Source organism: Idiotropiscis lumnitzeri, chromosome 6, assembly GCF_059441095.1.
Source record: "Idiotropiscis lumnitzeri isolate Australia: NSW breed Sydney's pygmy pipehorse chromosome 6, RoL_Ilum_1.0, whole genome shotgun sequence".
Classification (NCBI taxonomy): domain Eukaryota; kingdom Metazoa; phylum Chordata; class Actinopteri; order Syngnathiformes; family Syngnathidae; genus Idiotropiscis; species Idiotropiscis lumnitzeri.
In genome coordinates, this window is record NC_142396.1 from 12,755,947 (window position 1) to 12,778,500 (window position 22,554).

The 22,554-nt window shown below is 38.4% G+C and overlaps 1 protein-coding gene across 1 annotated transcript in view; it reads left to right on the plus strand.

Moving 5' to 3' along the window:
• The window catches only part of cdh13 (cadherin 13, H-cadherin (heart)), a 241,863-nt gene that overhangs the window by 120,684 nt on the left and 98,625 nt on the right, over positions 1 to 22,554 (plus strand). The window contains exon 7 of the mRNA XM_088299366.1: positions 6,142 to 6,286. Coding sequence (XP_088155492.1) covers positions 6,142 to 6,286 — 145 coding nt within the window. The remainder of the gene's footprint in view (positions 1 to 6,141; positions 6,287 to 22,554) is intronic.

Below are 22,554 nucleotides of genomic sequence, written 5' to 3' on the forward strand. Positions count from 1 at the left end.
CCACCCCGATAACGTGATCAAACAGTTGATCTGCAAATGTGGTCTGTTCACCGACTGTAAGGTGAAACATTTTGGCTTTTGAGCAGCACTTTGAACTATGGAAGCCCTCACCAAATAATCTGCTATGCTTGTTGATGGCAACGCTTGCCTCACAAGACAGAAATTTTCAGTTGCAGTGACCCTTTGCATAGTTACAAAATTGTTACAACACAGATCAGGATATTCCGACTTGGGTTCAAAACTTGATATGCGTAGCAGACTCATTTTTATTTGTTTTTATCAAGGTCTGCTAATTATGGGTTTACATACAGTGCATGATTTAATAAATTTGAGTGCCAGGGATGAATCGGTTTTCTCACTTGGGTCTTGAGTTGAACATTTTGGGGGAAACTTTGATTTTATGTTCTGGAAACCACCTGAACTTGGCCTACCATGTGAGGTAGAACCCTTTAAACTTTACAACACTGGACAAGATACACTTGCCTTATTTCAAACATCAACTATGTGGGGTTTTGATGTACATGTGTTTGGGAAGTAATAGAGCTTTAAGATGAGTGTTTTTTGGCTACTGCTACAGAAAACGTAGCAGAGGAGCAGACATATTTTCACCTTCCCATTGAGCAATCCTATCAGCGCCAGACAAAAGATGATTCTGTACCTTAACACCAGGGGACGCCTTAGTGTCAATTCCAATATCCTTACAAGAGGGATTATTTTTATTTTTATCTTGCCAGCTAAATGAAAGGAGCCCTGCTTTTTCTGTCTTTTCAATTCTTGTACTACCAAGTCTTTTATTCAACCTTCCCCATCCCAAGTACGGTTATTTTTATCTGCGTTGTCAGTCCGTTAGTGCCTTTTCTGCTGCGATGAATGAATGATTTTAGATGAGGATCTCTGAGATAAGACTCGCGAAAGAAATCCGTGCACAAAACAATCAATCTTAAGAAGCAATCTTTTGCTAATGAGCACATGAACATCTTTACATAATTTACTATCAATGCCGGATTCTTCCTGACATTTAAACAGGTTTTAAATGACAAACAGGCTTTAAAAGTACAAATGTGATCACAGAGGCATACACTTTTCCAATTAAAGATTTAGAACTGTCTGCGAAGACATGGATTACACAAACAGTGTGTATTACATCCAGAGCCCAACCGTTTAATCAGACAGCCAATTAAATCAACAGATTATGGCTCTTCAAACATAATCGGCCAAATGGCCAATGTTTGCCGATTGTATTATTTGATGTACTCTAACCGTATACGGTAGATGTACACAAGTAACACTGGCCTCATTCACTACACAAATCTATGCGCCTTGTTTCCTTAATTATGTATGAGGGTATTTAATTAAAGTCATTCTTTAGACCTACTGTTCAACAAAATGCAAAGCTTAAGTTTTGCAAGCATTGCGTGGGTGTCACTATTTTACACACAATCTAAAGTCATGGTTTATTTTAAAAAAATGTATCGCAATATAAATCAAACATAAACGTGTTAAATATGACACTTTCAAATACTGGTAACAAACACATATATGACAGGTATTAATGTCCTTAGAACTTCATTAATTAAATACATTGCGCCATGTCATCCATAGATATGCAAAGTAGGTTGATATCACATGCCTGTAAGGAGACCATTAAGCTCTAATGGCAAATTGTTACTCTGTGGTCCATTTTTGTAGACATTACAATAGCAAAAACACATCAAGATTGCATGTTCTCTATTGATAGCAAAAGTTTTGGTGTTGGCAAAAAAAGAAGTGCAAATTAGTTGCGAAAGAGGCATTTAGGATTTATTTAACTTCATCACATAAAGTCACCGCTCAAATGCCACCTGCTCCAACTAGCCTTTCTTGAATTCTCTCTTTTGTTATTGTCTTTATTCGTGTTATGCCACCTGTCTTTATTTTGTTGTTGCCAATTTTTAGTCCTTTATGTTGTGAAATATCTTTGTTTGTCCAAAAAAATGCATAATGAGAATCGAATGTATTATTGTTTTTCAATAGCCATGCACCGCCCGATCCTAACGTGCCTCAGCTGAACTGCATTGTAGCACGGCAGTTAAAGCGCCTGTGCTTTTATAAAAAGTTAATGGCTTGCCGATATCACACCTCTCCTGAAATGATGACGTGATGGATCGTGCTCTCGCGGAACCGTGCGTGAACACAGCCAACATCAGCAACAACAATGTTGGAATTCCTTGTTACTTTCTTGCTGCAGAAAAACCTGAGCATAATTGGGCTTTACTAGGAAAATCTCAATCTCACGCTTCACATTCACTGCCAATTCCAATGTTTGTTTACTTGGCACAGTTTGTTTTTCTCTGTTTTTGTTGCCTTGCTATGGCAGTTTTACAGTGCCACACAGGCCTGGCACACCATATGAATTTTTGTGTGAACACGCACATTGGTTGAAACAATTCAGTGTTTAGAAATATGGTTCCGTTTCGGTGTGCACAAGAACTTGAGTCAGAGTCTGAGGACTCTCTTTTTTTTTTTTTTTTTTTTACACGCGCACACATTTCCCCAAAGCACTAAAAAGTAATTATTCTGGATCATTTGTAATACTTAACACAGGGCAATAGTTCCTCCGCTTGGTTTTGTGTATAATTAGACTGAAAAGGCATGCCTTTTTTTCCCCGACATTGTTTCAAGTTCTCAAGTAGGCTTCTATTATTGTAGTTCACTCAAGAGTGAAATACTCAATGTACTAAAAAGGTTGATGTTGACTGATTAATTGGAGAGAGAGCAATCCTATTTAAAACTGTATCTACAGAATATTTGATTAACATTCCACACATTGCTCCGAGTCGGGATATGCAGTTCAACAGATCATCACTTTTCACTCTGTAGGACATTCTTATGATTATTTATGCCCTGGGTCAGATTCTCCGCATGCTGATGTCGGCCCCATTCTTCCATCCTTTTTGGCCTTGTTGGAATTCAACACATCTCCTCTAGATGCAACAGGGACGGAATAATAATTGAAGTACTATGTGCCCAATGTCTAATACACTTAGTTCAGTCGTGTGTGAGTGTTCAGGTGTGTGCGTGTGCGATTGCGCCGTATGCTTTTGGTTGCACAGTGATAATGTGAGTGTGATGTACTGTAGGGTGTGCAGTGGGACAGCATATGGTAGAGAGGGTTCGCAGTGTCATGCATAACTGATTGGAAGAGGAAAGACAGAGGTGTGGTGCAATACTAGAGAAAAATCTTCCTTGCCTACTTTGTTATTGCCCAGTTGACTTTTCAGCTAAAATGTAATACAGTGTCCCCTCGCGACTTCACGGTTCAGTAATTGCAGCTCTACTCTATCGCAAGGTTTTCATTTGTGAACAGAACTTAATCTATTGCAGGTTTACTCTGGTGATTTTCTTGGTATTTTTCGTCCTTCTAAGTTGGACAAGTAAAAAAAAAAAATATATACATTTTTTGTTTAGGGGTTTTTGTTTTACAAAAGACAAAGCCATGAACGTTAGAGCTTGTCGCGCAAAAAAATTCCCAGTTTTCTTATCATGAGTGAGTTCAGAAATACGATCTGAGTGCAGACGGTTCGGAAACTCAGAACATTGTTCAAGATAGCCGTTTGGATGTTCAAAATGCCGCAATAAATGGAGTATTGGATCCCAATGCGTTGAAGCATGAGCTACTTGTTATAGGCTGCGTTCAGAAATTAACGTGAGCGGAGCTCGTGCTGCTTTCGGCACCACACCAGGATGATGGAACGTGTAATATATAAAGTTTTTCCTTTTAGTTTACGAAAGGCCCTGTAAACCCGTCTTCTTCATTTTGGTCTTCTAAATGGAAGACCATTAAGAGGAGCTTCCGACGGAGGTAGAAGAACTATAGTAATTGTACCTGTTTTCCTTTTTCACAATAAGAATTTACAGCTTTTGTGATTTTTTTTTCTTCATTTTGCATTTTAAATGTTATATTTTGTAAGGGTGTTTAGAAAGGTGGGAACCATGTGTGGTGTTTCATAATATTTAAAGAAAAGTTCAAATGTCAACCTTTACTATGCCAAAATTCACCTTTTGCAAATGATTATCGAACGTATATATAAGGGAAAAAGTGAGTGAAAGCTGTGTAGGCCCCTTCTCTTTAAGACATTTAAGAGGAAACTATAAGAGTGTAATCTAAACTATTTATATCCTATAAGGGGTTAAATAATAATTTTATTGTTTTTTTAATTTATTTTGTTCTTTGTTTCTCTTTCTATCTTTATTAATTTATTCATTCATTAATTCATCAATTAGTTATTCCTATATCTCTCTAAATTATTTTCAGCATATTTTGGGGCAAAGCATGGCAAACGAATCACAGTCAAAGGGAACGCATTTTGCCTCATAGCATACAAAAGAATAAAACTAACTCTACAAAAGACACTGCATAGTTAAGATGTTTCAAATGTTCAAATATACAGTAGTCCATATTGCGTATATATCGTGTAAAAAAAAACAAAAACATGTGCAATAATGACTTTACTGAGTGGACGTCACATTTCACAATTGCAAATGTACCAGTAGATTTGTCTCAGAAGGACATGGACGGAGACTGTCCGTAAATTATACCTCGTCACCATCAAGTTTACGGTTTAGTTTGTACTCAGGGCACATTTAGCTGCCCTCAGTCAATCGATCTACTTGTATAACAGTCCGACTTGGTTTATTACCATTAAACCCGTCAGAGAGCTACTCCAGGCTGAAACCGTTTAGTGATTTGTGGACTGGTAACAGCACTTTATAATCTGTAAATAAATGCAAACAGATTAAAAAAGACAAATAGGAGAACGGCATCAGTATTACTGTAGTACGTACCATGATACTGTATGTTGTCGTAAATTTAATCATACACACGCATAAATATGTTAAGGCAGCAATTCCTCTGTCCATATGGTAGCATTGACCACGATACAATGCCCTAATGAAGATTAGGAGTAATACAACTCAGCAAGGTGAAGTAATGCTGTGGTTCCTTGCCTTTCAAGAGAGACCTTATTGGACAAAAATGAATCTATTACCCATTGTCAGAGCCCTTGCTTGCATTTGCAGTGTGCGGCCCAAAGATCTTTTGCATATTGATGCATTCACTTCCAAAATCCATCCATTATTTAAATATCCCAACAGGATTGCCCCATGATTGTTAATAATGCTCTATTATGAGTATATTTTATGGCCAAAAAGGTCACCACGTCTGAATTTCGTTGTGAGTCTTTATAAAGGGAGAATGACTGTCCACATAGGCTACCACTGCTATAGCTGGCAGTGAGTGCAAGATGGAGTAACAATTTCACCTTCGGCACAGTTTAGATAAGTCAAAGACATGAGAAGGTGCGCGAGTTTGTCATTCATTTCCCACCATTTGTGAGCTAAAGAGTCCAATTGGAAATTTCTGTAAATTTTTGACATTTTGATTCTTTGGCTTTCGACTCAAATTAATTCACTGTTGTCACTGTCTTTGTTATTATCCGATTGATTTTTACATCATGAACAGCACCTTGTTTGCAGTATTGGTTGTTTTAAAGTACTATTTAAATAAAATGTAAATGAGTTGAGGAGTGATGTGGCCATGCGCTGATGACACACTTAAAACTTGAGCCGCCACATTCTGGACAAAACACAGTCCTCAAAAGTGTTTTGGTGGTAAAAGTGATAACAGAACATTGCAATAATCCAGACTTGATGTCACAAGGCAATGATTCGAATCTCAGCATATTTCACTTGACGGATCTTATCTTTGCAATTTTTCAGAGGTGAAAGAAGACCACACGTGTTACATCTTTGAGATGCAAATCAAATGAAAAATTATGATTAAAGACTACACCAAGATTCTCTACCGGATCCTTGCAATTGAGAACCTTGTCATCAAGAGAGGTTGAAATGATCAAACTAGTGACAACATTTGAAAGAAGCAAGAAGTTTGACAGCCAGCAGCTCACAACAGCCAAACATGCTGCACTTTTATCAGCCGCAGACGTATTTCCTGCACGAACTGGCATATATAATTGCCAATTGTCACCATAATAATGAAAAACATTCCCAAAAGAACGCTTATCCGACCTAATGTTTTGTTATAATAATATTTTATTGACCTAGTGGCAAAAAAGTGTAATTTTCTCAATTTTTTTCCCACAGCTAGAGGTGTCAACCACTGATCTAAATGGGAACCTTGTTGAGGGACCAGTGATACTTGTCATCTCTGTCATCGATCAAAATGACAACAGGCCCATATTCAAAGAGACGCGCTACACCGGAGAGGTGCTTGAGGGATCGCCGACAGGTAGGTGACACAGTCTTTTACTTAGTCGCACCCCTCATCAACTGATTTTCACCGGTAAATGACTCTTGATTTAGTTAGCGAGTTTAGTGGAATCTGTGCGGATGGTGTTGAAGTCCCACTTGTGCATCTGAATAATAAAACACAGAGACAAACATGTCTCGCAAGAGAGCAACGCGTTATGCAATTGCCTCTCAAGACAGAAATGTCGAAAGACCCTTGGGTCTCATGGCCTACATCGTGTCTTAAAGGAGAATGCCATCAAAGTTTGTTTAAGTCTTGGGGCATACTAAAGTGTTGGTAGTAGATTGGTAGAGTTGATAAAAGTGTCTGTGGTCCCAGTGGGAGACTGCAAGTTTGAAACTGTGGAAAATATTTTGAAGAATTATCAGTATTTAGCTTTCGGTTTCAAACCTACCAGTAAGTACACTATATGAAGGCTTGGGGAGTTACAGAGTACATGTAAAAAAAAAAAAAAAATGTTTTCTGTTACTGTTACATAAAAAATATGTCATCAGATTGCAGGTATATTTGATAAAAATGAGGATTATTTTTGCAGGATTACATTTTTAATGCGGAGAGAGAGACGGCATAGTCGAGTCCTTGCTGCTTTTAAACTTTCCCCAGAGTTAAGTGGATAACTGGTCACAATATAGCTCAATGGTCGCCCCATGTGTATTGAGAAAGAGTGTGGATAATTTGGATTTGGGCCTTTTGTCAAAATGGAAAAAACAAACACCCTTCAAACGTAAATATTTTTAATATAATAAAATATTTGCCCAGTGAAAAAACTTCACTGCAGTGTTTTTTCTTTTTAGTTTTTTTTAATTATGCAAATCTAATTCACTGCTATGGAGGAGAGATGATGGAGGCTGTGACTGTTGAGTTTGAAGCGAAAAAACAACAATGCTTGTTCAGGGGGAAGTAGAAGCCTTGTAAACTTGCTATCGCTAAATGCAGCTGCGTCTCACCTCGACTCACCAACTACCCGGCTGCAGATGACATAAACAACTCAAGCAGAGCGGTACAATGACCAGAAAAACTTCAGAAAAAAAATCTGTGATTCTCCATTTTCGTGTTCTTTGTGTTGTGATTAGGCTATGAATAAAAACTGCTATGCTTGTATAATTTGAAGGCGTCCCCAGCATGCCTTGAGGGCATTTTTATTTGTAAATGGTTATTAATAATTATGGGTTTGTTGTTGCTAAATTAGGTTTGTTATGTACGGTGAGCATGTATTATGATTCCCTTCCCTGTGTTATTGTTCAGTCTGCCACCTGCATAATATTGATAAGTGAAAGAGCATTTTGCCCACCAAATCAATCTGTATTTGATGTATTAATTACATGCAGTTGGCTGCAGATGGCACATAACCATAACACGATAGGAGGAAAAGTGACATGAATGTTATCGTCTTTGTATACCATCATATCGCTCAGCTCTAATGCTAACCAAGATGATTAATTAGCTGTGTGAAATGTGAAGCCAAAAAAGAAATCTCATTTCTTAGTCCCAGTTTGATGTGATTTTGCGATTTATCATCTTCCTTTCTATATGCCCCATACATACAGCAACCAACACCTCTCTTCCTCTCTCACATTCTCGTTCTCATTCTCACACACTTTCACTCTCATCAATGCTTTGATTGACTGTCAAAATTAAATCCTATCTGCTTTTCATTTCCCATCATGATACAAACAATACTTTTGTGAAAATTCCCCTTTGGCCTCAAACTGCAAATCTCCCCTACCTCTTTGATACGTTCGTCATTTTGTCAGTGCGGCGTCATTTATGGCTCTCTGAGGTGTCACTGCTATCTCCGTTTTTCATTTTACATTTTTGGTTGACAGCCAGGCCCTCTTATAATTGAGATTATAAATAAATGTAGTCTGTGTGTACCATGGTTTATTTCAGATATTTTTTTACAGCAACCTTCAGGCATACATCATGTCTTTATTTTGCAACAATAAAAGCCAAGTCAATTAGGGCAATCGTATGTGAATGTGTGTCTGTCAATATGAAATAATTTATATACAAATATGTAGGTGCGCTATACAAATCGATGTTATCAAATGATCCCACCTCCGATGACTATATGAAAAAAGTTTGATTAAATTTAACTTGTTCAGGGCTTTTATCACAGTTCTGCTCAGAGTGTGCCTTGTATTTAGTTTTGTGATCTGTAATCACTGTTGGCAGCTACAGCCACAAAGAAAATTCTTCAAATCTATTCTTCTTAGTACCACTCATATTTCAGCTGTCATGTGGGCGCCGCATGGAGCTGATGACAAAATGAACTCAAATTAGTTGATTGACCCTGCAGGCCTTTGGTATTCACCTTGAACTCTGTTCTGCTGATTTACTGACAATAAAATATACTGGGTGACTGTCTCACTGGTGTATTTAGTGTGGAAAAAATGAATTGAAAGATCAGACTGACAGTTTCACCAAGTTGTAAAACTCATCATGATATTTTTTGGATCAAAAACTCTGAGCATGGATCAGTTTCCATTGTGGGAGTCTTGATGGCATAATGGCAGTTGGCATCTACTGCATGTAAACAGTGTGACATTATAATATATCAGCAAAACAAAGTGTAATAGAACAAGTTAATTAAATAATGATGTATCGTGGATCTTGCCAAGAAAGTCTCTAATATTTTTAGAAATTGCATTAGTTTTAGTAGTTGCAAAGTTTTATTGCTATTTAATATATTCCATTGTAATTTGAAAGATGACAGACAGTTCAACCAATCAATAGACACGTTCCACCACCCATGAAGATACAGAACTGTACCACTGTGACTAGCACCACAAAGAAGTGTTTCCAAAAAGTGAATATTTGGGGACTTTACAATAAGAGCACAATAAAGGTAATCAAACTGCTTTGTGGAAATGAATTAGATCTGCCATTACAATAGTATGAGTCTCATGAATGGACCCAACGTGTGACTCTGTAAAAAGCAATTAAAAGCATTTGCTGTATGTACAATAGTCTGGTGCAGCTGCACAGATTTGCCCTTGTCAATACACGATCTGTGACCCCAGCGCAATGTGAGTCGCGCATGCGTAGAAGATCGCCTGTCTACAGCAACTAGACTAGGACTAAGTACTAATATAATGCCTAAGCAATACATTCAAATAGATTCTTATGAGATGCCATCGCAGCTAATATATGATCATTAGCTTTAAAATCGCAGTTTTACTAAATGAGTTTACGAAAGAAATAAAAAAGTGAATTCAAATGAAATACCTACATGCACACCCGTAATACTAAAGGTTGAGAAACACATTTTGAGATGTTAAAAGATATCTATCTGTATGACATGGTTAATCAGAAATTTAAAATGGAGCAATTGTTTATTAAATTTTTTTGGGGTAACTTTGTCATTCAGGCTATTGGAACATTTAGTGAGTGAATGTGAATGCAGTCCTCTTCCACAATGTGTTTGCATGTTTGTGGCGCCGCAGCCTGCTGTGTGTATGTACAGTACATGGTAGCGGCTGGGCAGCAATGGGAAGCTGGAGGAGAGAATGTCACAGTGCACTGACATTTCTGTCAAGACCGATAAGACAGGCAGCCAAATCGTTTCTCTCGTTTCTCTCTGTTTATTCCTCCACTCTTAGTTTTCCTCTTTCTTTTTGTGTCCTACTGTCTTTTCCTTTCTGTTCACTTTAAAATGACCGTGACTGACCTCACTCTGGGTTTTCTGACTTTTACTCTGACTTAATGACAATTCTGGTCATTTTCATTTTGACAAATGAATACAAACTGTCTGTGGAAATCCCAGTCGAAATCATTTGATCAAACTGTTGTGTTTTCAAAATTTTCATTCAGTGTTCTTCTAGTCACTAGAAGAGCGATATAGAAGAGCTAGATTCTAGTGGAACCATGCAGAGAGGTTAGTATCTCATATACTATGTAATTGGACATGATGGAGTGTAAATGGAAATAATTACTCAGGGTGCAGTTTCCGTTTATGTTCCAGACTAATTTGTGTTGATATTAGATAATTGAGGCACAGGACCCTATACTGTGAGGGGCAATGGTGTATTTGGTCTGTGCTTGAAGTGGTCACAAACAAGCTCAATTTACCCTCATTAAAAATTATGTTCGTTCATTCCGACAGATTTTCTTCAGATCCATTGTCAAACATTAGAAACTAACTACACCAGTTTTCCCTACCATTGATACACATATCCATTAAGGGTACGTGAGCACATTGCAGGGGCAGGTGGAAACATTTTATACATTATTACCAGATCAATAATCTGTGGTACAGTCCTGCCCCATCTGATGGGTCTCATTAAAGCGTAGATGATTGATGAAAAGAAAGTATAACAGCTATACTGGGTCCAAATGTTATTCACGTTCAGTGTTTCGTTCCTAAAATGTTTAATGTCCGTTTCAAGTACATATTTTGACTGGGCCTTCTTCCTGCCACTTGAGCTTCATTGTATTTATTTATTGATTGATTCATATTATTCTGTGGTCTATAGAAAATGTGTATTTTATGAAAACATAAAAAAATAAATAAATAATTGCTCACGTGTATTTATATAGCAAGGGTTTTTACATTAAACATCTAAATAGTAATCCTACCAAAGTCTAAGAACACAATGTGAAGCATTCATGAAATTTCAAATTTGCCATTTTTTTTTTAAATATCACAGTGGATATGGCGCAACATTTTGAATAACTGTGGAGTTTCACTTGTTCCTTTAACGTAATTGAAAGTTAGCACAGTTGCATGTTTTTTCTCATAATTCTCATGCTGATGTGCCTCCCCTGAAGTCAAATTTGACAATGATGCGCTGTATAATTAGCATTATAAAAGGTATGTGATATTGTGTGATGGAGTTCTCTGAAACTACTGATAACAAGGCCAGAAAAAAAACCGCATCAATTTTGCAACTCAGAAACCTTTGTAGAAAATTACTCAAAGTTGTGGCAAGTTGAGAGTTTGTTTGGGTGGCAACAATGCTGGAGCTTGAGAGAAATTGCTGGAGATGGAAAATGTTTCAACTGAAACATTATACCAAAGCTGGCAGGCAATTTGTTGCGTGATGGTTCCTGATTGTTGCATTATGGTTTCTGCCTCTGTACTCTTTTGACTGGCTCCCTGTATTAGCTAGAGAGCAGTCTCCCAAACACTATACAGGTGACCCTCCATCCCACTGGGCCTATCAGCAGCTTGTCAGAGCGAGAAAGCCAAGCAATTTCATGTCCAAAACATCCATTGAGCCTGCTGGCCAATTATCTCTGGGGCATTGTTGTTACGATAAATTAGTATATTTTTCTTCGCTCCCTTTCCACCTATGGGTATGTTGGTTTTGTTTGGGTCAGTGATGACCCACATGGACGATTTATAGTCGCATCTCAATACCAGGAGCCATACATTTAGACATGAAGTGTATCAGAGGAAAATTAATTGATATGCGCATGACCAATTTCAACTGAAATCTTATGTTGCCTGGTGCGGGAGCGAGAGTGCCGTGTTAAAACATACCAATGCTAGACAACCGTTATGGTAACCCAAGTTAAAATTTAATAAGACACTCTTGGAGTATTTACTCATTTGTATGCGTCTGTTCTCTTTTCACCAGTAAGGCATCATTGATTTTCCCGGGCTGTCTTAACCAAGCTATCTTCTTTTAAATTACCATAGGGAGGGATATGCATTACAGCACTAAGAGAAGAAATGTGCTCTAAATGGGCTTTATTTTCAATAGACGTTTAAAGTGAATTTATGCAAAGAAGAAAATGCCCTTTTTGAATACATGTCTGAGGTTGGTGTACATTATTTTGGTCCATTTTTTGGCTCTGTGTGCTTTCTTCCATCATCCCAAAACTAAATAGATTTAACATTCATCTCACCATCTCCTGTGAGTCGCTCACTCTTTCTCGTTGCTGTGTATGAATATTATGCAGATGAGAACGTTTTCTTTAAATCAGAGCCAGATAGTTGCACAAGATCAAAATGGGGGGGGGGGGCAAATATAGAACGGTATGGATTGAAAATTCAAGGTGTAACAATGGCTCAACACTTGAATCCCTGGTGGCTGTTCCAGTGCTTGAGCACTGCTAATCTTTTAAAAGGTTTCTATTCTCCTTTGCCCCTGCACAATGTCTCATATAAACTTGGCCTTGATTATCCGTCCCTAGCTTTGATTCAGCAGGGGCCTGCTCCTCTCACTGAGCCCAACTCTCAAAGCCTCAAAAGTCCCATCAGACAAACCAATCTCACCACATCACTTCATTTCCCCTCTTTCACTTTGTCTTGAAAAGGCAGCCATTATTGCTTTGAAACTATATAACAATCGCTTCCAAAATATAATTTCCTTCAAATAAAAATTACATTTCCCCCTTGTTGTTTGTTAGTGTACCAAAATATCCTGTTTTATATTGTATGCCCGGAAATTGGCTAGCAACTTGTTCAGTGTGTATTTCAACCCGCCCCCAATGACAGCTGGCTTAGGCTCCAACGTACAGTTGAAAAGTTCAAAAAGGGAGGTACAAGCAAGTCAATTCCCAAGAATAGCCTTTAATTTTGGAATTGTGAAAAGATTATTATTTTTTTTTTTGTGAGCTATGTACATTTTTGGTTCGTTGAAAATCATTCCCAAAGTGAATCTGAAATGGAAAGGATACCATTTTGCTTCGTGGACTGTGTCATTGAGAATGAATGTGAACATTTTGGTGGTGATTCTAATGGTGAAAAGTGTCAACAACTTTGGTATATGGCGAGGTGAAGTGAATGAGTTGAATGTTTAGAACTTCAATTGGGAACCTTCTGAAACTAATTTGTTAAATATATCATTTTAAATGCATGCATTATTTGTGAAAAATCTAGCATGACTGGAGATATTTTTGGCGTGTGCGGATTTGCAAAATAGTCCCCAAATAGACTGAGCTCAATGTAGAATTTGGAATGAAAATTACGTGAATCTGTTTGGTTGAATGCGTCATTCAAAATCTCATGGGGTGAAAAATGTTAAATGACATTCAGTTCCCGACAAAGGACAGGTACGCATTGGATAGAAATGTCAAGTTGAATAACTCTTTTTCCTGTTTATGTGATCAAGTTAAATGACATTAGTGTGCTTACAGAATGTTGAGACTTTTTAAGTTAGTTGGAATTGTTTAAGAAGCATGGAAGCGTGTTTTCTTTCTTCTCGCTTCATTCAGCCATTGAGAGACGGATCTATGTAAGAGATGCTGATGGGAATCTGATTGAAAGAGACGGTCTCCTTCATCTATAGCCTGTCTGTCACGCTCCCTCCTCGCCATCGCCTATTTTATTCCAAATTATGTCAGCGTCCTGCTGTGTTTGAGTGAAGTAGCACTGCAGATGAGTCTCTCATTGTCTATCTATTCTCTGTTATAGTCTTCCACAGTTTTTCTGTCTCCTTTTACTTTTCCACTCGTCGTCAAGCTCTGCATTCCTGGGGTTCTGCAATGAGAATGCATCAGTAGCTCGGGGCTAAATCATCCATGATTGAGTATTGATTTGGAATTGTCAGACAAGCACTAATGACAAGATTCACAGATGGGAACAAAGCATCTTTCATCTGTCTAGTATGTCATGTATGAGAGGAAAAGAGATTTGTTTCGGTTGACATTACTGTGATGACACAGTTCACTAACCAGTTTCATGAAATTATGCCTATAGCATGGCAACCAGAAATGTGTTTCAAATGATCAGAATTACATGTTATCCCTCACCTTGTAAATATTAAAATGACATTGTTGTCAGCCCAAAACGTGACACTAGGTAACAAGTGTTCTCCTTTGTTTGGTTTATATATGAAAAATAGTTTCAGCGATCGTTCAGTCTATCTATCGGTCTGGCTGACGGGACAGAAGAGCGCAAAGACAAAGTAATCTCTCTCATTCCCAAAAGACCGCCCTTATTCGACATCACCGTGAAAGGATACACTTTGACTATCGCAGCCAATGGCATGTTGGGGAACTACTTCTCACTCACGCGCAGAAGGTTGTTGTCATCTCCGTCTGCTTTTGTGGTGTGTTCTTCGGTCATTTTTCGGGCAGGTGTGCCGACTTCTCAGCTGACGCGACAGTAGGCCACGACAGCCGACGTCGGATGGGTGTGTACAGAGGCCCAAAGAGCTCTCACTCCACACTAATGTGCCCCGGAATATTAGTTGAGAATCACTGGACTGACTGATAAAAAGCAAATGCGCAAGTGGTATGTATTGCGATGAGTGGATTACTTCTCAGCAGGAATCTAAGCCACAAATTCACTCTAGAAGTTGGCAACTTGGCAAACAAGGGATGAAAAGCGAGAACATCCTATCTTTGTTTAAGACGGTAGGGTTGAGATGCTTCTAACGTAAGAAATATTACTTTGGAATGCACCTAATGTACTTCAAATTGTGCATACCATTACGTAGTACAAGTATTTTATTTGTAGATGGTTGCTTCCAAAAATGTTTTTGAAATAATGTTTTTTTTGCTGAGTTTTTACGACAGAATACATATTGTGATGTTTTTTTTTTTTTTTAATAAATCTGGCACACGAGCAAAACACCTTGTGACGCGAGGAGCAGAATTTGGAACCAGAAGTGGCTTTCTATAAGAAAGTACATACCAAAATCACCGAACATTCTGTGAACAGCACAATCAAAGTAACGTCAAAGAACTGGGCTAGACGTGGCAGTGGTAGAAGCATGGAAGGATACGCGACATTCTGTCAACGTGTTACAGAACAAACAGACCTTAAAAACTGAAAGACACCAGGCCATGCCTTAACTGTGACAAAACAACTACTATACAAAGCATTTTAGATCAAACTAACAAACCCTCTTGAAATTGAATATAAAAAACTAAATTTAGATAACAAAATGCAAAACTACATCACACATAACTATAATGATAAAGCCAAAACTATTCTAACCTTGGTCCTCACATTTTGAATGTTTGAGTAAATTGTCTCTGTTGCTACTGCCATTTTGTGTTCTGAATAGAAACGAAAAAGACTGAGAAACTTGCATCAAAAACATTGAATGACCGTCGTCACACTTGATTGCTTGAATTGTTACCATTTGCAGAACAACTTCAGTCTACACTTGCAGTTGCACGACTTTAGATTATTTTAAGTCGACAGTAATGTGATGAATATCGAATGGACTTCGACCAGTCCTTGCTGATGTAATTGCTCTTTTGTCTGCTGCAAATACGCTATATGTACAAAGTGCGCGCGTGTATGCGCACACGTCTTCAATCTTCTTCGGGACAATAGATGAGCACTCGGTGGACGGGGCTCACAAGATCGGTTTTGTGCTTATAATACACTTTTGTGATAAGAATTTTCTCTAACATGTTTGTAATTGTGGTACAAATCTAACATTCCACTCGAGTCTCAGTCTGCATCATGCAGAATGCCTTGCAGTTCAAGATCAGTGGTTTATTCTTCAAATCAAAAGAAAATGTATTTTCAATCAAGATATGCATTGATATTTAAAGCATGAATGTGGGTTGGGTGAGGACATCACCCGCTGTTGTATGATGGTATTTACCAGCTAGAGAAAAAACGAAATTCTCTCTGAGGCCACAACAGCGGGTTCTGCATGGTGGGAATTTGCAGTGCATATTTGCAAATAATCATGGACGTTTTCCTGTGCAGTGGATTAATTATTCACTCGCCTTCCACTTTCCAATTGTGGTCCCAAAAATTGTTCAAAATGCAGCTCCAGCCTCTCCCCTTCCCTGGTTCTCATTTACTTGGTGAAGCTGCACATTCAGAAATAGAAGACAATTTACATCACTTAATGAGATGGACTAATTTAATTTAGCACATTCGTGTGTTACTGAGAGCGGCAAAAACATGATAAGCGACCAGTTGACGCCATGCTCTATGTGTCATTGTGGAGTAGTAAATTTGAAAAGTCGACCACGCTGTTCAACCTCTGTGGCTCTATTTTCATAGACAGATGCGCCTGCTCTCAGCGTAAAAAACGGCACATCTTCATTTTCGTTACTGGCGTGTCTAGTTTACTGTGTTTGGGAGTTTGGTGGACCACATTATGTCATGTTGGTTCTTCAGGAGGATCTTTGGCTTTTTCTATTACTCGCCCCCAGCGCATCTGACAATTTGGTGAAAGAAAAGAGACTAAAACTTAGAATAGCTAAAAGCAGGTCTAAGTTGCGGCACAGGTGGTGTAATGTGATTTTGGTAGAATCATTCAAAGCACAGGTATACACAATCTGTGCTCTACTGATATGTGTGGCGAAAATGACAACTGCGTTTTCTTGAACCCTCTCAATCATTGTCGAATTCATTGACTTGGGAAATAGCCGCTTTGATTGGTCATGAATAAAGTTGGATGTGTTGACTCCCACAACGGTGCAAATGTCTATTACTAACTGTGTCTGTTTACAAAAACATCAAAAGAAAGAAAACTCCACCCAGTTAGATTTCACCTTGCGCCAAAGTTGGACATGAAATAGGACCCAATGTTTAGTTTTAGTTTAAGAGTTTTCACACAATTTGACTCTGTGTGACATAAATTAGATTTCAATGATTCACCCTTTGTGTTCCATGACTACCTAGTGTGGACATGCAGGGAACCAGTAGAGAAGGGACAGGGCCAAAGACCAATGCTTAAGGAGTGCTCAAAAAGGAATGACCATATTGCTATAGGATTCGTTCTATCTTGTATGATTTTATGAATTAAAATATGGGCTCTCGTCATGGTTTTGATTTATACAATTATATCTATTTATATCTATTATATACAGTAGTATAGCGGCACCTTATTTAAAAAAAAATCTGACAGAATCCCTCTTTACCCACGCCATATTTAATTTATTTATTTTTTTTTAATTCATTGATCAAGTACTGCTCTGTGTTGTTTTGTCTCTTGGGGTCTGCTAATAAGACACACACACACACACAACTGAGAAGCTTTAATTTTCCTTCCAAAACGCTGTCATAGTTTTAAGTTTCAATGGTGATTTCTCCTTATGAGATTATTCCCATAAGACTTGTTTGGTTACTGCACACAACATGCATTATTTATGATTGTTGAGTCATGGTGTTTCCTATCTAACAATGGATTCACACTGAGATAGACTGTAAGGTTCCACTTCGTGTAAGTCAATACTATATAGGTGTGGGGTCATATCAAAATGCTGCAAAAATATTATGAAATGGTGACTTTCCTGTACCCTGAATATGAATCCATCTATCCATTATCTGTTCGGCTTCTCCTCACGAGGGTCGTGAGGGTGCTGGAGCCTATCCCAGCTGTCTTCGGGCAGTAGGTCTGATACAGAATATGAATGTTCATAGTTTATTGACCAAACCCTAACAAGTTGAACATGCACCACAAAAAAGATGTAAAATCTATTAAAACATGTAAAGAAACGCATAAAAATTAATGTATTTAAAAATAAAAATGAAATCTAAAAACCTTTCTATTCGTTTATGTGCATACGTCTGTTTGGGTACTTAGTGGTGGGGGTTATGTTACATTGTTATGTATGAAAATTGCGCCACACAAAGTTTGATTGATGGTTGGTTGATTGATTGAAAAACATTGTTGAAACTCCCTGCCATTGTTGAGAATTCCACCCTGTTAGGTTCTTTCCACCCTTTTAATTCACTTAAAAATAACATACCACTATGTTTTGCCGCCCCTCTCGTAGTTCATGTCTGAAAAATTCTCCCAAATTGTTAATTATTTAAATGCTTAAATCCTATCAATAGAAGTTACTGGCGGTAAAACATGTCATTTACCGAATATTTTTATAAAAACATTATTTTTTTTCACAAAGGTTAGGACATTGAAAAGAGACCAATAGCCTGGACTCATACATATTTATATTATTTTTTTAACGACTACATTTATTACATTAAATGTTATTATTTAACATTGGTGTTAGAATTATAGTTTCAATGTTATTTTTCTTTCTTTGTGTATTTTTTTTCCTCTCTGTCGATGTTGATTACACTTCCAGAAACCACATGTCCGTGAGACCATCTGAGATCTGTGTCTCGTCACACACGACGACCTCTCTTTCTGTTCTCCAGGATTACAGTTTAAAATGTGACCAATCCCATTTGTTGCAACAAATACGGCCAATCTCGGCATGCTCTGTGACTGTGCAGTATCCGTCACCTGTCACTGTCGGCCAGATCCTCTTCAGCCCGCCTGTCCATTCCTGTAAGCCTGCCATATTTCTGGCATTAAACTTGAGCCAGACACCCGTTCTCACTTGCAGTATAAAGCAGTGTGTTGTTGTTTACTTGGCTTATATGTGGGCTGTTCCTCAGTCTGGTACATCCCTTTGCCAGGAATATCCCTTTTGCTTCAGTTTTCTGACAGCAACAAACCTTGTTCTTTAACCAAGTCATGGTTTATGGCGTCTGGTCAGTCTGTTGTAAAACCATTCCAGTCAGAGAAAATTTTCACACAGTTTTCTACATCACTCAGCTTGGACTCAAGATCAACATTAGCTGCGGCTCCACAGTCGAATGAGATTATATAGTTTACTCGAGTTATTTCTTTATTATTATGATTGTAATTTCTTTTGGCGAAGACTGAATCTGACTCGGGCGCCATCTTGAATGGTCACACGATCCCAAACACGTAATCAATGTAACTTTATTAAGTGATGGCTCCTAGAAATTCTCTCCAAGTATATTAGTCCTCATTTTTATAACAACTACCCTGCAGCTGTCTTTATCCATTGACTGGGTTTAATTTTGTTCAGTGCGCCATTTTCAATAATTGGTTTTAAATTAAAATTGATTAAGTTATTCTTGGGAGTTTCCAACACAACTCAAATACTTTTTTAAATTGCATTGTTCTTCTGTGATGGGACAGGACAGTAACTCAATCAATCAAAGTAGTAATCCGATTCCTATGGTATGCTCATTCTGATTAAATGTCAGAGTCACATAGCTCTTGACTTTTTAAATCAAAATCCCAAAAGTTCATAATGAATAGCAGGCTATAGCTATCCCTTAAGCCTCAAGACTTGTGTTTGTATTTGCTATTTTCCCAGTGTACTTTCTGTTCTGTCTTGGCTCGCTGTCAGAAAGCAATTTTTTTACAATCTTGTATTGAGGCAAACTCGGTGAGTGCTGAGGATGGTCATCATCATAAGTCCCTCCAAGTCAAGGACAAACACATGGCAGTAGGGCATTAAAAATCTGTTACTTTTTGCCAGTAACATCCTCTGAATGAACTTACTGCAATGAAGATGACAGTCAAGGACAAATACACGGGAAAACACAAAATTGACTTAGTGTAGTACACAGTTGTGAATCAGGAAAAAAAATCTCAGAAGAAAAAGGTCATTATTGATCCCCAAAGAACATCTCCATGCGCCGTTACCTTAAAGTGGTGGAGGGGTTTGCTTGTTCCAATGATCGGTAGAAGCAAAGTTGTCTGCGGCTTTATGTCCCCGGGACAACAGGTCCTAGTTGAGGGTCCAGATGAAGCACGACTCAAAAGCCAAGCCTGCACCCATGGAGCGTTCAACCGTGTCCCTTGGGGAGTTCTGGGGGAGATGCTTCGGGAGTACAGGGCACTGAGCAGCCTAATGCGGGCTGTTCAATCCCTTTATCACCGCCGGAGTTTGGTCCACGTTGCCAGCTGTAAGTCTGATTCATTTCTAGTGAGGGTTGAGGCTGCCTTTTGTCATAGATTCTGTTCAGAACAGGCATTAAGGAGGTCTGGTTCGGAGGCCTCAGTATTGCATTTCTGCTTTTTGTAGATGGTGTGGCACTGTTGGCTTCTTCAAGACTTGAGTTTGTCATTGGAGCTGTTTGCATGTGAATGTGAAGCAGTTGGGATGAAACTCAACACCTCCAAATTTAAGACCATGGTCATCAGTCGGAAAAGGGTTAGAGCACCCTCTCCGGGTCGGGGATGAGACTTCAAGTATACAATCTTGTTCATGACTGAAGGCAGGATGTAGCGTGAGATCAACAGGCGGATTGATGCAGCATCTGCTGTGATGTGGACTCTGTGCCGGTCTGAGAAGATGAGTCATCTGAGAGGGACTCAGTCAAGCCGTTGCGCCTACACGTTGAGAGGAGCCAGATGAGGTGGCTCGAGCATCTGATTAGGAAGTCTCCTGGACGTCTCCCTGGTGAGGTGTTCTGGGCAGGTCCCACCGGCAGGAGGCTCCGACACGCTGGAGAGACCATGTCTCCCGGCTTGCCTGGGAACACCTAGGAATCCCTCCGGAATAGTTGGAAGACATGCCTGAGGAGAGGGGAGTCTGGGCTTCCCCACTGAAACTGGCCTCGGATAAGCGTCAGATAATGGATGGAATGGATCCTCCACAGAAGTTAAGCACTAGATCAAATGGACAGATTGATGTCAACAATGTACTTTCTCCCAAAAATGTATTCCCATATTTCTTTGTAGCACATTGTTTTTGAACATTTCAGTGAAAAGCTCTCATTCGTGAACAAACCGAAAAGCAAAACAGCATGATGTCAGCTACACAGACATCAGGGCATCAGTATTCTGTTCGAAATGACACAGGAATTCAGATCAGTCATAGTGATCTTATCTCATATCGTGAATATTTGAAAACATAAAAATGATCACAGATTGACTGTGACTTTGCATAGTTGATAAAGGAAGTGGAGTCAAAGTAGTCATCCATAATTTCATTTATTTTTTTCAGAAGTACTTTCAATATTGTGGCCCTGTATACTCCACAAACCTACTGAATGAACATTGCAGACATAATTACAATTCATCACACAGGAACACTCTGCTATTATAGTTTTAATCCATGTGTTGCCATTAGCGGGTTTCTCCTTGTCTCGAGCCTCAGTTCAGCTAGCGAGCGCTCGTACACTGATTGCCTTCTTTTTCTGGGTGAGAGCAGATGAAAGCCTGCTAATAGGTTCTCAGTTTTATTAACTGAGCTGCTAGTACAGAATTAGAAGGATTTTCTGAAGGTAATTAATTGAAGTGTCCTTTTAAAGGGAATGTATCTTTTGTCTTGATTTAGAGAGTGGAGTCATTAGTTAGAGCTTCAATGGTTGGAGAACACGGGAGATTCAGAGCATTCCCTTCAGTGTTACTGGGGCCGTTTCGACAATTACAGAGGAGCTTATCATTAGTGAATAAGACTCACTTGATGGCACATTATTTTGAATTTTAGCTATTGTCAGGAAAAAAAACAACATATTTCCATGTAATTGAGATGAAGTACTTCGTAAATAATGAAACGTTTGTCTACCGTAATGCAGGCATTACAGATTGTAATGATGTAAGTGAGAACTCAACTTCTTATGCAGTTTTCTTTTTTATTTATATATCAACATATTAATTATTATTTTTCTTGACATTTGGAGAGCCAAAAATGGATGATACATACACACACATTACTCTGCCAACAGAGAATTTATCATCACCATTAATTTAGCAATTTGCCTGTCTGCCCACACAGCCATCCTGAGCTGTCAAAAATAAACACACACACACACACACACTTCCACACTTTTAAACAAATGTGTTTCAAAATGTCACACATCATGAATAATAAAAAAGTTACACTGGATTGCATCTCCTAAAATTATGCAATAGCCCAATCTGCAAACTGGCATGAGAAACATTCCGATAAGTGCCCAAAAAAGTGTGAAATTTGATCAGCTAAATCCTGTTCATTCATTTCTGCCGTACCTCTCCACAAACACAGTTGTGCATATGTACATATTGAGATATAGATGTTATTTTTGAAAAATGCTTTTGAATTAATTGATCTTTTAGAAAAAAATGTTTTTTTCAGCTCCCTGTGGGTAAATGTTTACCCAACATGTGTCATTCCTCATAGTGTCATGATAAAGTATTTGCCATTTCCCCACTTTGATGTTTATGTTCACCAAACAAACTTCACACACATTAGAATAGAAATAATCATAAATGATAATTGAGAACAGTGATTCGCACGTCTCCCTCACAGTTCTGTGGTTCAGGGCTTAAAATGCGGCTCCAGCTTCCTGTGGAGTTCACATGTTCTTGTGCTTGAGTGAGATTTCTTCCGGTTCTCCTTCTCAGCACATGCATGTTAGGTTGAATATGCGAATATGAATGGTTGTTTGTCCAAACGTGCCCTGTAACAATCTAAAGAGTGTGACTAGAATATAGACTTTAGTTTAATCGCTTAGTATCTGTAGTCTCGGGGTCTGGTCTTGTGTTGGAGGATTTTGACTTAGTTAATGATCTAATGTTTTATACCGCTGACATTCTAATGGTTTCACACTGGTGACTTGGAAA